Source organism: Salvelinus fontinalis, chromosome 29 (assembly GCF_029448725.1).
Source record: "Salvelinus fontinalis isolate EN_2023a chromosome 29, ASM2944872v1, whole genome shotgun sequence".
Taxonomy (NCBI): Eukaryota; Metazoa; Chordata; class Actinopteri; order Salmoniformes; family Salmonidae; genus Salvelinus; species Salvelinus fontinalis.
The window spans coordinates 32,371,542-32,386,582 of NC_074693.1; the positions used below are offsets into that span (position 1 = coordinate 32,371,542).

At 42.0% G+C, this 15,041-nt stretch overlaps 1 protein-coding gene across 2 annotated transcripts; it reads left to right on the plus strand.

Moving 5' to 3' along the window:
• The first annotated feature begins 777 nt into the window (after positions 1-777).
• LOC129827850 (cystine/glutamate transporter-like) lies at positions 778-13,005 on the plus strand. Of its 2 annotated transcripts, XM_055889083.1 has the most exons (13): positions 778-927; positions 1,024-1,442; positions 2,188-2,314; positions 3,258-3,373; positions 3,617-3,742; positions 7,991-8,090; positions 8,261-8,305; positions 8,399-8,522; positions 9,125-9,228; positions 9,610-9,706; positions 9,985-10,134; positions 10,875-11,052; positions 12,129-13,005. In XM_055889083.1, the coding sequence occupies exons 2-13, from the start codon at positions 1,160-1,162 to the stop codon at positions 12,182-12,184; spliced, it is 1,506 nt and encodes a 501-aa protein (XP_055745058.1). In that variant the 5' UTR covers positions 778-927; positions 1,024-1,159; the 3' UTR covers positions 12,185-13,005. The 2 variants fall into 2 exon arrangements, with proteins under 2 accessions (XP_055745058.1, XP_055745057.1); XM_055889082.1 differs by lacking the exon at positions 778-927 and having other exon boundaries at positions 934-1,442.
• The last annotated feature ends 2,036 nt before the right edge of the window (positions 13,006-15,041 follow it).

Sequence of the window (15,041 nt, forward strand, 5' to 3'; positions counted from 1 at the left end):
GCCTTTTCAGAGCCAATATGGCTCCTTGTCCTAGAATTCCAAGGTCTTTATCTCAAACCAAGGCTTCTGACCCAGTTTGTCTGGCAGCTTATCAGGGATAGATACAGTTGCTGAACCAGTATGATTGGTTGCCTCAACTGTTCACCTTGAAGAAGGCACAATGATGCCGAAACATCGGTGGTTTAACCAACAAATTACTGGGACCTTGTATAGAGTATGCAACTCTCTTTATGTATTTTTATTGGCCTACTTTTCAAAGAAAGATGTTGGAAAAAAATAATGACACTCCCTCACAACTTTTAAACAATGCTTGAATAAAGTTGTTTGCTTTTCCATTGTTTGGTTGGTATTGTTTGCTGAGTGTGGTAATTAGTATGATCTTACTGGAAGCCTTGTGTGTATTCACAAGGCGAGTTGTGGTAGCTTGTGGTGAATGACAAGTCCAGACCGTATGCGTTGACGATAACCGCGTGTCATGTGACGTGTGACATCAGAGCACTTTGGCATCGATTGCATCAGTTCCACTAGTTTCTGGTCCCCCTTTTGTTTTGGGATAACTGTGTTGTGAACTCTCAGGTGATTATCCAGATACATCATTGACATCCTGAGGTAGAGGGTGCCCAAAGCAAACACCTCTGAAACACTACCAGACAACACTACCAGACTGGTTCTGCAGTGAGGCACAGTGACCAGTCAGATAGTAAGAGGTTTGGGATTGTAGGAACGCTGGAGAGAGATAGACAAAAGAGGGCGAGAGAGAAAAAAAGTGTTAGAGGCAGCAAGTGGGAGAGTAAAAGAGAGAGGGAGAGAGCGACTGAATGAGTGTGGCTTTAGAGCGAGATTAGAGTGTGTGTGTGTCTGTGCGTGTGAGTGTGTCTGTGTGTCTAAGAGAGAGAGGGAGAGAGTGGGAGAGGCCATTCCCAAGAGGTTTGGTCTAATTCCCACTGGTAGAAGTTCTTTGCATAGCAGAACCAGTAACAGACTGCTTTGTCTGAGTAACTTACTCTTCTGTATTCTCAACAGCAGGTCACTGCAGACGGACGGAAAAAAACGTAAGGTTGTTTTGGGACCCAAAGTACCAGAAAGGTGAGGGGTGTGTGTGACATATTGTGTGTTTGTGTGTGTGTTTGTGTGTGTGTGTGTGTGATAGAGTACAAGGATGACCAGGAGGTCAGTCATTGGTGAGGGGACTGGGGTGAACAACACCCCCCAAAATGGGGGACACCCGGGGGATACCCCTGCCCCAAAAGAGGAGCCTGATGCTCCCAACGGAAAGGTAGACTTGAGGAAGAAGGTGACCCTGCTTCAGGGAATCTCCATCATCATCGGGACCATCATCGGAGCAGGAATCTTCATCTCGCCCAAGGGAATCCTGAAGAACTCTGGCAGTGTTGGAATGTCTCTGGTGGTGTGGATTGCCTGCGGAGTGCTGTCCCTGTTCGGTGAGTCACACGTAGTTGTCGACAGGAGGGAGGAGACATCCCTGAGTAAAGGTGTGCTGAGTGTTTTTATGATGCATGCGAACTGAAGCTATGGAGGATGGAGATTGTGTTTGTATTGCTGTTCAGGGTTACATCTCCCCTGCTTCCCCTTCCCCGAAGACACTAGAGTTGATGCATCCCAAAAGAAAGTGCTAAACTTGTAAAACAGCTTTTCTTGAGATGATGAGTGTGAATGAAAGCTTCGGGGGGTGGATGAACTTTGCTAACTGTCTGCTGCTATGGAAAAGCTTCCGCTTCTACTCTTGTATTATTTCATTATATTACTGTTATTACAGAAGCGTTACGGTAGCTACTGCCTTCTAACTAACCATCGAACTGCTGAAACAGCAATTACCCTTTACGCTAACCCCTCTCTCTCTCTCTCTCTCTCTCTCTCTCTCTCTCTCACACACACACACACACACACACACACACACACACACACACACACACACACACACACACACACACACACACACACACACACACACACACACACACACACACACACACACACACACACACACACACACACACACACACTCTCTCTCTCTCTCTCTCTCTCCCGCCACACACACATGATTATGAATACAATGAATCACATTTTACTCTTATAGCCAGTTATCTGCTGTTGCTGATGCTGCCAATGTTTTATAGCTGGCTAGCCACACCCCTGTCCTAAACCTTTCCCTTTTTCCTTTCCCAGGGGCCCTGTCCTACGCAGAGCTGGGAACCAGCATCCAGAAGTCTGGGGGACATTATACCTATATCCTGGAGGCCTTTGGACCACAGATGGCCTTCATACGCCTCTGGGCTGACCTCATCGCAATCAGGTAGGTGTGTGTGTGTGAGACAGAGACAGCAGCAGGAAGGGGGGGGGGGGGGGGGTAGATACTTGCAACAAGGTGTGTGTATATCACTCTATGCTGTCCGTGTGTGAGAGAGAGAAGGGGATGGGCCTAGAGTATATATCTAAGCATTGTAAAGATAGCAAAGGCTTTTGGATCCCATCCTGGTCCGTTGATACCCGTGGTAGCAGAGCAGTGTAAACAAACCTACTATACTAGACTGTACTGCAGGTTAACCCAGGCCAGGGGGGGATGTAGGGTTTTGAGTCTATGGGAAATGAACAGCGATCTGGGGATGAGCCCACAGACTGTGCAACAGTTATTAGATTCTTAGCCATATACCAGGTTGGTGGTATATGGCCAATATACCACGGCTAAGGGCTGTATCAAGGCATTTCACGTTGCGTCGTGCCTAAGAACAATCAATCAATCAATTTTATTTTATATAGCCCTTCGTACATCAGATAATATCTCGAAGTGCTGTACAGAAACCCAGCCTAAAACCCCAAACAGCTAGAATGCAGGTGTAGAAGCACGGTGGCTAGGAAAAACTCTTAGAACAGCGCTTAGCCGTGGTATATTGGCCATATACCACACCCCCTCGGGCCTTATTGCTTAAGTATTCCCTGGATATTTTACTGTAATTGCCTCAACTGAACCAAGCAGACATATTTGAGTCAGTAACCACTGAATATCAGTAACTATAGTTATTTGACTGTTATAGACTGTTAGTGTCAGGGGAAGCTAATAAACAGTTGTGAGGTTGGATAAAACAGGTTTGTGTCAGTAGAACACTCTGAACAGTGAATAATTCCCCAGATCTCACAGCTTTGTGGGTCAGCGTTTCCGGTCACTGTGTTTGTTTGGTAAACGTGTATGTTTGGGTCAGTGTTTTTGGGTCTGTGTGTGACAGTGTTGTCTGTTCTAGACCTGCAGGGTTGGCAGTGATATCCCTGGCCTTCGGACAATATATCCTGGAACCCATATTCATGCCGTGTGGAGTGCCCGAGATTGCTATCAAACTGGCCACCTCTATGGGAATAAGTATGTCTGAGATTGATGCTACAGCATTTTATATATATATATATATATATATATATATATATATATATATATATATATATATATATATATATATATATATATTTTATAGTATATTGAATTGAACAAACTTTGGACTATACAATTTTTGTGCTTATCAGTGAGATGGTTCAAGTGAATGTAAGGTACTAGTCAGTCTCACAAAGTGTGTGTGTGTGCGTGTTCATGTGTATTCCCGCTCCACAGCATCAGTGATGTATCTCAACAGTATGAGTACGAGCTGGACAAACAGGATTCAGATCTTTCTCACCTTTAGCAAGTTGCTGGCCATCGCCATCATTATTGTACCTGGCCTCTATATGCTCCTCAAAGGTAAGCCTTCGTCATCATCATCACCATGATCATTACAATCAACACCATCATCATATGTGACCGACCGCCTCGATTCTGTCTTATGTAGCATTTGAAATTGAGTTTTTTTTACATTTGATACGAGTAGAGACTCAGAGCTAGAAAATGGTATATCATACACTGCAGTTGAGGAACAATGTAATTCTGTTTTGAAAGTCAACTTGTAACCCCACTTTTGAGAAAATGGACCTTGACTGTTTTGGTACACCTACTGGAGAGCTCTTCTTTGTCTACACCCATTCAGCATCATTCACACCCTCTTAAGCCTTAGCCCCATTCATCACTTTAAAGATTCACATGTGATGCCATGTGCTAAACAGAGTGAGTAATTTAGTAAACAACCAAAGATTTTAAGACTAAAAGTGGTAAAAGTGGTAGCCTACAATAAGGAAAAACTCCAGCTAAAAATACACTTTATGTACTGTAGTCCTTGTACTATATCTTAAACTGACTTTGGTGCAGGTAATTTTGTCCTTCACATTACCGTCTGGTAAACACACACTATAGAAAGGATATAGAAGGTGTAAACGGTACAGTGAAATGGTTACTTGAATAGTAGCAATATCAAAAACAGATATAAATATTTTATACTTATATACTTGTTTAAACTATTGTTTAGACATGTACACATGTTCATGAAATACAATAGATGGCCGTAATCCCCCTGAGACACACCTGGCTAACTTGATGGGTCATGTAATCATCTAGCTAGCTAGCTAAACAATGAACCAGCATAATCCCAATCCCTACTACTACCAATGCAAACATTGTCATTTTTACATTTTACATTTTGGTCGTTTAGCAGACACTCTTATCAAGCAGTTAGTGCGTTCATCTTAATATAGCTAGGTGGGACAACCACATATCACAGGCATTTAACTCTGTTTTGTTTGTAGCTACACCTTGTTTGGCCAGAGTTGTGTCAAGTCACTCCAGTTCACACTGATCGTGGTGTGTGGAGAAAGTAGCCAGTCACTTTTGTCCAACTGATCTGTTGATAGTGCCTGCTAAATTCAGGGCATTAATGTTGTTGAGAAAAGTAGCACAACTATTTTATGTATATCTTTAAAAATGGCAAGATAGAAAGGACTATCAACAATAAATGAGCATGCTACATGGCAGACCAATCCAAACTCATCTCCTGGCATGTCCAGCCTATCCATTATCTCAGCCAATCATTGCTAATGGGAAGGTTCCTCCCTTTTTCCGTGGCTAAACCAACTGGGCTCGTTACTTAACCTCTCTTGGGTATGGGGCAGTATTTTCACGTCCGGATGAAAAGCATGCCCAAGGTAAACTGCCTGTTACTCATGCCCAGAAGCTAGGATATGCATATAATTGGTAGATTTGGATAGAAAACACTCGAAAGATTCAAAAATTATGTCTGTGAGTATAACATAACTGATAGGACAAACCATCCCCCACAACAAATGTTCAGCCTACGACTGTTTTCAATGGCTGTCACTTTTATTATAAGGCGAAATCCTCCCAGATTGCAGTTCCTAGGCCTTCCACTAGATGTCAACAGTCTTTAGAAAGCGTTTCATGCTGGTTTTGGAAAAATGAGCCAGAAATGTTTGTTTTTCTAGGTGGCTCACATTTTGGTTGTACTGTTTTCAAGCATGTGGAAGAGAACGCGTTTTTCGTTATTTTTCTCCGGTAAAGATAATAACGATTCTCCGTCTTAAATTTGATTGTTTATTTACGTATTAGGGTACCTAAGGTTTGATTATAAACGTTGTTTGACTTGTTTGGAAAAGTTTATTAGTAACGTTTGGGATTAATTTTGTATGCATTTTGATGGAGGGAAACTGGGTGGATTATTGATTGAAGCGCGCCAGCTAAACTGAGTTTTTATGGATATAAAGAAGGACATTATCGAACAAAAGGACCATTTGTGATGTATCTGGGACCTTTTGGAGTGCCAACAGAAGAAGATCATCAAAAGTAAGGCATTTATTATATCGCTATTTCTGACTTTCGTGGCGCACCTGCCTGGTTGAAATATGTTTTTCATGCTTTTGTATGCGGGGCGCTGTCCTCAGATAATCGCATGGTGTGCTTTCGCCGTAAAGCCTTTTTGAAATCTGACACAGCGTCTGGATTAACAAGAAGTTAAGCTTTATTTTGATGTATTACACTTGTGATTTTATGAAAGTTAAATATTTATAATTCTGTAGTTTGAATTACGCGCACTGCAATTTCACCGGATAAGAAGTTAACCTCTCTGGGATCGTTCGGGACGTGAGTGTCCCACCTCGCCAACAGCCAGTGAAATTGCAGGGCGCCAAATTCAAAACAACACAAATCTCATAATTAAAATTCCTCAAACATACAAGTATTATACACCATTTTAAAGATACACTTCTTGTTAATCCAGCCACAGTGTCCGATTTCAAAAAGGCTTTACGGCGAAAGCACACCATGTGATTATGTTAGGTCAGCGCCTAGCCACAGAAAACCATACAGCCATTTTCCAACCAAGGAGAGGTGTCACAAAAGTCAGAAATAGCGTTAAAATTAATCACTTACCTTGTGATGTTAGACAATAAATGTTTGTTTTGTTCGATAAAGTTCAGCTTTATGTCCAAATATCTCCTTTTTGTTTGCGCGTTTAGTCCAGTAATCCAAATGCACAAAGCGCGGGCACAAAGTCCAGACGAAAAGTAAAAAAAAGTTTCATTAAAGTTTGTAGAAACATGACAAACGATGTATATAATCAATCTTTAAGATATTTTTATCATAAATCTTCAATAATATTCCAACCGGACAATTCCGTTGTCATTAGAAAGGAATGAGAATGACCGTCGCACTCACGGCCACGTGCAAGACTAAACTAAAGGCTTTCAGCCTGACCACTTTTTGAAACAGCTCTTATTCGATCCTCATTCACAATACAAGCCTGAAACAACTTCTAAGACTGTTGACATCTCCTGGAAGCTTTAGGAAGTGCAATCTGATCCCATAGACACAGGATATTGGACAGGCAATCACTTAAAAAAAACTACAAACCTAATTTCCCACTTCCTGGTTGGATTTTTCTCAGGGTTTTGCCTGCCATATGAGTTCTGTTATGCTCACAGACATTATTTTAACAGTTTTGAAAACTTTAGAGTGTTTTCTATCAAAATCTACTGGCTCATTTTTTCAAAACCAGCATGAAACGCTTTCTAAAGACTGTTGACATATAGTGGAAGCCCTAGGAACTGCAATCTGGGAGGATTTCGCCTTATAATAAAAGTGACAGCCATTGAAAACAGTGGTAGGCTGAACATTTGTTGTGGGGGATGGTTTGTCCTCGGGGTTTCGCCTGCCATATCAGTTCTGTTATACTCACAGACATAATTTTAGAAACGTTAGAGTGTTTTCTATCCAAATCTACCAATTATATGCATATCCTAGCTTCTGGGCCTGAGTAACAGGCAATTTACTCTGGGCACGCTTTTCATCCAAACTTCCTAATGCTGCCCCCTATCCCAATGAAATTAACAATTGTATTCATATTTACAGTTGGAATCCAAGTTTGTTATTAAAGCACATGAAAGTTTACATGTTCCAGAAGGCATTTCTGTCCCAATACGCATTTTTCAATAAAAAATACATATTTACTATAAAATGCCTCCCCTGTGAACTAGTGACGTGCGACATACGCCAAGTTTCCTGAAACGAGTCACATATGTTACACTGGATTAAAACCACAGAAATAGCATGTTAATGCTTACATCACATTTACTCCCACACTCTTTCATGACTCCTCAAAAATATTGAAATCTCTGAAAGCCTGAAAATATTTGTTGTACATAGCATTATGTTTCTTACAGGGACATTCCACAGATACCCACCACTTGACCAAAATAGCTATACTTTATTAACATGGTTGGTGTTTATTGGCTACAGAGTAGCTCTACTATCAACATGACACATTACAGGCTTGGTACATAATAGCTACAAAGTGTCTGTAGGCTTGGTGTTCTGCCATACCAATGTTAATTGAACATCAGTCATTTCAGCTTTAAGAGGGTTACTATCTGCATCTTTGCAAGTGTGTTCCATTAAAGAGGAATACACTACATACAGTATGTGTGTATTGTACTGGAATGTAGTTACAGCTGCAACTACCGAGAAAAATGTTTATACCTTGTCAAACACTCAACAAGTTTTGATATTCTTTGGTTGAACGTGTAATTCCTTCTTTGTGTTTATGTGCAGGGGAGACTAAGAACTTTGAGAATGCATTTGAGGTCAGTAATATCAAGCTCACAGGTCTTCCTCTGGCCTTTTACTCTGGGATGTACGCCTATGCTGGGTGGTAGGTATGGACTTCTTATAACGTAACTAGCTTTAATATCTTATTCTACCCTTTTCATGAAGCCAACTAGTGTAATGCATTATTACTTGTCATGAGCATGTATGAGCTCTTGTAAGGTACAGTATTGCCAAATGTAATATTGTTGTAAAGCTCCAACTTTCTGCCGGCAGGTTTTATCTGAACTTTGTGACTGAGGAAGTAGAGAATCCAGAAAAGTGAGTTCATCCTCCTCATTCCATATCTTGTTCACGTACAGTAGGTTTGCCTGATCGTAAAATTGTTGGTCTCAAATGTTTACATATCCTCAGGACTGTCCCATTGGCCATCTGTATCTCAATGGCGATAGTCACGTTCTGCTACGTGTTGACTAACGTGGCATACTACACTGTGATGTCAGCAGAGGAGCTGTTGGCATCGCAAGCCGTCGCCGTGGTAAGGCATCCAACAAGCTCACTGCCTATTGGCCGATTTGATCGACACTGATCCTACACCCACCCACCGCTATTGTCTGGCGTTAACATGAGAGTCCTATGTATTTCTGTGTGTGATGTATTGATACACTTGAAGCGCATTGACTGCAGTCACACACCTCGTTCATCAGCGCTTCATCAGGGCCTGATTCCTGCACTCTAAACTGTAATTGGTTAGACCTCCAAGCCCAACACCTCTGCTTCCCAGTATGGCCTTACGTGATTCCACACAGTCCATCCTTCTCAATGATAATTAAATCATCTTGCAGTCTTAATGACATAGCCACAGACAGAGACTGTATAGTGATCTCAGACCTGTTTGGAGAAGGGGGAGGGTTATTCGCTAAAAGGGCTCTGATCTGATCAGATCTTTCTAATGGTGTTAGTTTCCTTACGGTTTTACAGGTCTGTGATGTTGCTCTTAAGGAATGTGTGAGAGCATTGGAGCTACGTGTATGTTCGTTAATTAGATCATCATTGAATTGAGGATCTTTTTCTGCATCTCTTTGTCCTTGTTTGGTTCATACTATCTCTCTCTCTCTCTCTCTCTCGTTTTTCCTGCAGACGTTTGCAGGGAAGATGATGGGGAACTTTTCGGTGGCGGTGCCGGTATTTGTAGCCTTGTCGTGCTTTGGTTCGATGAATGGCTGCTTGTTCGCTTTCTCAAGGTGGGCTGCGTCAACTCAGGTGTCAAACCGCAGCCTTCGCTAGATTCTCCTGCCAAGGAGAATGAAAAATTGCCTTCCCTTCCCAACACAATGTTTGAGGACTGTGTGAGAGGAATCTAATCTTATCTTTTTTTTTTCAACTGCCAAACCCTGTTAAGCAGAAGTTTAGATGTGTGGTATAGTGGTGTAGTGAAAACACAATAACTGACATTGCATTTCTGTGTGAAGGTCAGCTATGACTGTCAGTAGTCGACTTTCATGTGTAGTTTTCAGATATTGGATTTTGTTGGACACCGCTTACAAAGACGATGATGAAGTGTTGTTGTTGAAGGTATTTCTCATTTCATCCTGAAGATTGTGTGATTGTGTTGGTCATTCTAGAATGTTCTACGTGGCATCACGCGAGGGCCATCTCCCTGAGGTTCTGTCCATGATCCACGTCCGCAGACACACTCCTTTGGCAGCCGTCCTCGTTCTGGTCAGATAAATGTTATTTTTTTTTTCATACACACATATCGCTCTTTACTGTCTTTATGAGGACCTGCTCTACAGGGTTCACAATTAAAACTTTGCATTCCTGTATTTATGTTTTAACTGTTATCATGCTTTGTGGGTAGGTGTCTGCCACTTCCTCATTGTATCCGTGTGTTTGTTTGTTTGCTTCTCTCTCTATCTCTCTCTCTCTCTCTCTCTCTGTGTGTGTGTGTGTGTGTTTGTGTGTCGGAGTGTCCATTCTTTCTCTGTGTGTGTTTACAGTACCCTATGACGGTGTTCCAGCTGTTTGTGGGGGATATCTACAGTCTGTTGAACTTCATGAGCTTCCTCCGCTGGCTCTTCATTGGCGTGGCTGTGCTGGGCCTCATCTACATGAGATACACACGCCCTGACATGCCACGCCCTTTCAAGGTCAGTCCAACACACGTGAATCATCAACCATCAAAATCATCAAATGTGTCTATAAAGCCCTTTTTACATCAGCAGTTGTCACAAAGTGCTTATGCACACACACACACACACACACACACACACACACACACACACACACACACACACACACACACACACACACACACACACACACACACACACACACACACACACACACACACACACACACACACACACACACTCGCAGATGCACGTAGACATAAACACATCAAAGGGCGATTAGGACATCGCTCCTTCTGTGCCACTGCATGTGGCCGTGGAGGCCGATGTACGAGCCGCCGATATGCAAGCATCTTGCGCACATTTTTTTAATTTAATTTGATTTATTTCACCTTTATTTAACCAGGTAGGCTAGTTGAGAACAAGTTCTCATTTACAACTGCGACCTGGCTGAGATAGAGCAAAGCAGTGCGACACAAACAACACAGAGTTACACATGGGATAAACAAACGTACAGTCAATAACACGATAGAAAAGTCTATATACAGTGTGTGCAAATGTAGTGAGATTAGGGAGGCAAGGCAATAAATAGGCCAATAGTGGCAAAATAATTACAATTTAGCAATTTACACTGGAGTGATATATGTGCAGACAATCACATGGACAGAGTCTGTCTAATGGATGTCTTATTGAAAACAACTACTGAACACTTTACTGTTTACATCCTTGACTCTGTACTTCTTTGTCTGTCTCTCCAGGTTCCTCTTTTCATTCCAGCCGTTTTCTCCTTCACCTGTTTCTTCATGGTGTTCCTCTCTCTCTACTCCGACCCCGTCAACACAGGGATAGGATTCGCCATCTCCCTGACAGGAATCCCAGCCTACTATATTTTCATTGTGTTTGACCGCAGACCCAAGTGGCTACAGGATGGTTTAGGTAACACGCTACCTACACTTAGAAGGCATTTAAATGCATTTATTAGACATCACTGTGGAACTCATACATACTACTGGCATATGGACAGCATTGATTAATCTTTATAAAGCAATTGTTCAACTCAAGGGATTAATCGGTACGTCAGTGGACCATTAAACTATCCACGCATAGTTTACCACTTGTAATCAATTTCCAATCAATTTTCAGCATGGCATCCTATCAAAATTGCAGCATGAATCCCAACAATGTGTCTATGTTGACACTTTGGAAATAATATTGCCCTAACGCTGCATAATTATTGGGTCAGTGAAGCATTTTGTTTCTTTCGGCTCCAAACTCCAAAAGTTTGGTTTTGATATCAAACAGTAACAAGGAAGTTAGAGTGCAGACTGTCAGCTTTAATTTGAGGGTATTTTCATCCATATCGGGTGAACTGTTTAGAAAGTACAGTACTTTTTGTACATAGTCTCCCATTTGAGGGGAGCAAAAGTAAAGAGGACAGATTCCCTTGAAATTTGTGCGTCTATAACTTTCTCACTCATAATTATTCCCGATTCATTCAGGACAATACGTAATCATGGTAACATCCAGATTCATGTAGAAGTGTTTCGAAACATATTCTACTCATATTTACAATGAAAGTGACACTACATGATACCTTCTCTTCTTCTACTGGGCACAAATCTGAACACATCCTAAACAAACAGCACATGTGTAGAGTCACACGCTTGATGTAGTTATTACGTGCTATGAATATGGGACCAAATATAACGTTTCACTACTTTAATACACACATAAGAGAATGTGTCCCAACACTGTTGCTCCCCTAAAATGGGGGGTGGATAATTTACAAAAAGTGCTTTCCTTTCTAAACGGTTCACTCAATGTGGATGAAAATAATGTCAAATTAAAGCTGACAGTCTGCCCTTTAACCTCGTAGTCATTGTTTGATTTCAAATCCAACGTTTTGAAGAATCGAGCTAAAAGAAGGAAACATGCTTCACTGTCCCAATAATTATGGAGGGTACGGTAAAATGGTATCATAATAGTTTTTCTGTGTTTTATTCTGGCTCCAGATTCCTTGAACAGATCTGTCCAGATCATCCTGGAGGTGATCCCAGCGGAACACTGACACTCCTTCACACCATATTCCCACACCGATGGCCTCTATTGCATCGTTTCATAGAATAAATGATTATGACTCTCCCATCCTGCTGTCCTTATCTAGGCAGGCTTAGCCCTGCTCTGCTCTCACATTTCACATTACCAATTCAAACCGCCTGAATACTTGCTCCTCTCTCCTCACTCAAGCATTTGAAATGGAATGGCCAGGTAGACAGGCAGGGACGTGAGGTTGTGGCTGTGTGTGTGGCTGTGTGTGTGTGTGTGTGTGTGTGTGTGTGTGTCTCCCTGTTTGAGATTTGCAGGTAATCCATCTCTGTAACCCCTACCCTCTGGCTCCAGTCTGCAGTGGGAGCCCAGCCTCTTAGAAATGCAACAGCTTTTATTGTTGATGAGATGCGGCAGAGCCAGGGAATCCCTGTAAGCTTGGAGTATAACTATCTTTGGCAGCAATCACAGCTAGCGTTAGCCACAATCACAGCTATCGTTAGGATCAGACTACACAACACACATACATGAAGCCTAAGGCTACCTATAGTTATTTCTATATTTTAGGAAATGAAGACAGATCAGTGAGTGTTAATTGATGTGTGTTGTATAGTCTGAGTAAGACAAGCACTCCCTTTGCACTATCAGAACAGTAAACTCATACTCAATCTACAGATGCCTGTGAAACATGACGTCCTTAAACACATGACAAACAACATTAATGTGATAATGTTTTATATTTTATAAAACATGTATGTTCAGGACAAGTGAATGTTTTCAAATTATGCCCAGGAGAACCTGACATCCGATTTCATAGAACAATAAAAAATAGATTTTTTTCAATCAGAGATCCTACTTTTGTATCATGTATACCACTATTTGTACAATACAAGGGATACAGGATCTTATAGGCATTGGTTGTTTCTAAAACTGTTTCCTCCCCATGTGCAGAGTCTCTCTCTCTCTCTCTCTCTCTCTCTCTCTCTCTCTCTCTATGTGTTTGCATGTGCACTGGCATAATTTAAGCCTCAAATATGCTGGGCAGAATAGCTCTATTACTACAGATGATTCACACCAGGGTTACTCAAGCTGTGGAGCCAACAGATACCCTTTCCATTGAGACAAACACACACACACTGTTGCCAGGATATTGGCTGTGTACCAGAGGCTAATGTTCTCACACATACATGTGAGTGAGCGCTGCCAGATCCTGGCTAGCAGCCTAGAGTGTAGACAGGAAGAGAGCATCCCAACTCTACTGCACATGACCAGGAACACTGCTCGAGAGAGAGAGAGAGAGGGAGAGAGAGAGAGAGAGAGAGAGAGAGAGAGAAGGGGGAGAGAGAGAGAGGGAGAGGAATTAGGCCATTACCCTCTAATTATCAAAATCAAAATTCTACAACCACTTAAAAGGGAACAAAGCCAACACCTACATAGAGATGAACCTGGAGAAGAGTCTCCTGAGCAAGCTGGTCCTGGGGCTCTGTTCACAGACACAAACAGACCCCACAGAGCCCCAGGACAGCAACACAATTAGACCCAACCAAATCATGATAAAACAAAAAGATAATTACTTGACACATTGGAAAGAATTAACAAAAAACAGAGCAAACTAGAATGATTTTTTGGCCCTAAACAGAGATTACACAGTGGCAGAATACCTGACCACTGTGACTGATCCAAACTTTGACTATGTACAGACATAGTGAGCATAGCCTTGCCATTGAGAAAGGCTGCCGCAGGCAGACCTGGCTCTCAAGAGAAGTCAGGCTATGTGCACACTGCCCACAAAATGAGGTGGAAACTGAGCTATGTATTGGGTGAAATGCCACAGTGTGCCATCACAGCAGCAATATTTGTGACCTGTTGCCACAAGAAAAGGGCAACCAGTGAAGAACAAACACTATTGTAAATACAACCCATATTTATGTTTATTTATTTTCCCTTTGGTAGTATCATTATTTGCACATCCTTACAACACTGTATATAGACATAATGACATTTGAAATGTCTTTATTCTTTTGGAACTTCTGTGAGTGTAATGTTTACTGTTCATTTTTATTGTTTATTGTTTATCACTTTTGTTAATTATCTACTTCACTTGTTTTGACAATGTTAACATATGTTTCCCATGCCAATAAAGCCCTTGAATTGAATTGAAAGAGAGAGAGAGACAGAGCGAGAGAGACAGACAGAGAGAGAGCGAGAGAGACAGAGAAAGAGAGAGTGTGTTTATTCCCATCTCGCTAAGCACTTACTTGCATATTGTGCATTACATTGAGTTGCACCAGCCTAGAAACATACGGCTAGATCATGTTGACACATGAACTGACTTAATTCACTTCAAATCTCCCTCCCGTTGGCTAGTCTGTGTCTCCTATTCTTCCTCTCCAACCCCCCCCCCCCCCCCCCCCCTATCTTCTACTTTAGGATTCTTGGCTGAGTGTCCAGCTGTATGGTTCTTCTTCCTCCTTCTCCTCTTCCTCTCTTCTGTATGCTGCGCAGCACGGTCTCTGAGTCTGTCTGACCTTTCCTTCTGCTGAGCAACACACACACACACACACACACGCACGCACGCGCGCGCGCATACACGCACACACGCGCACGCACACTCTCTCTCGTTCTTTTTCATTGTCTACTGACTGCATCGCACCTCTTCCTCTGCAGTTTACTAAACTGGCAGAAGGGGGCGATATAGTGCAATGTAACAGTCTTGTCCTCAGACTGAGCGGGAGTTAGTAATATGAGGGACTAAACCTTCAAATCTGAGTCACTCTATCCATACAGCCGATCTCCACCTCTCTCTGTTGCAGGGAGGAATAAACATTGTTCCTTCTGGTTGAAACCAAGACCTTGTCCTATTGGATTACCTACTTCTT

Bases quoted from the DNA above. Each gene is read 5' to 3' on its own strand.
- LOC129827850 (XM_055889083.1), top strand. From the start codon at position 1,160: ATGACCAGGAGGTCAGTCATTGGTGAGGGGACTGGGGTGAACAACACC. The intron at 1,443-2,187 runs GTGAGTCACACG...TTCCTTTCCCAG, and splicing joins CGGAGTGCTGTCCCTGTTCG to GGGCCCTGTCCTACGCAGAG. The intron at 9,229-9,609 runs GTGGGCTGCGTC...TGGTCATTCTAG, and splicing joins TGCTTGTTCGCTTTCTCAAG to AATGTTCTACGTGGCATCAC.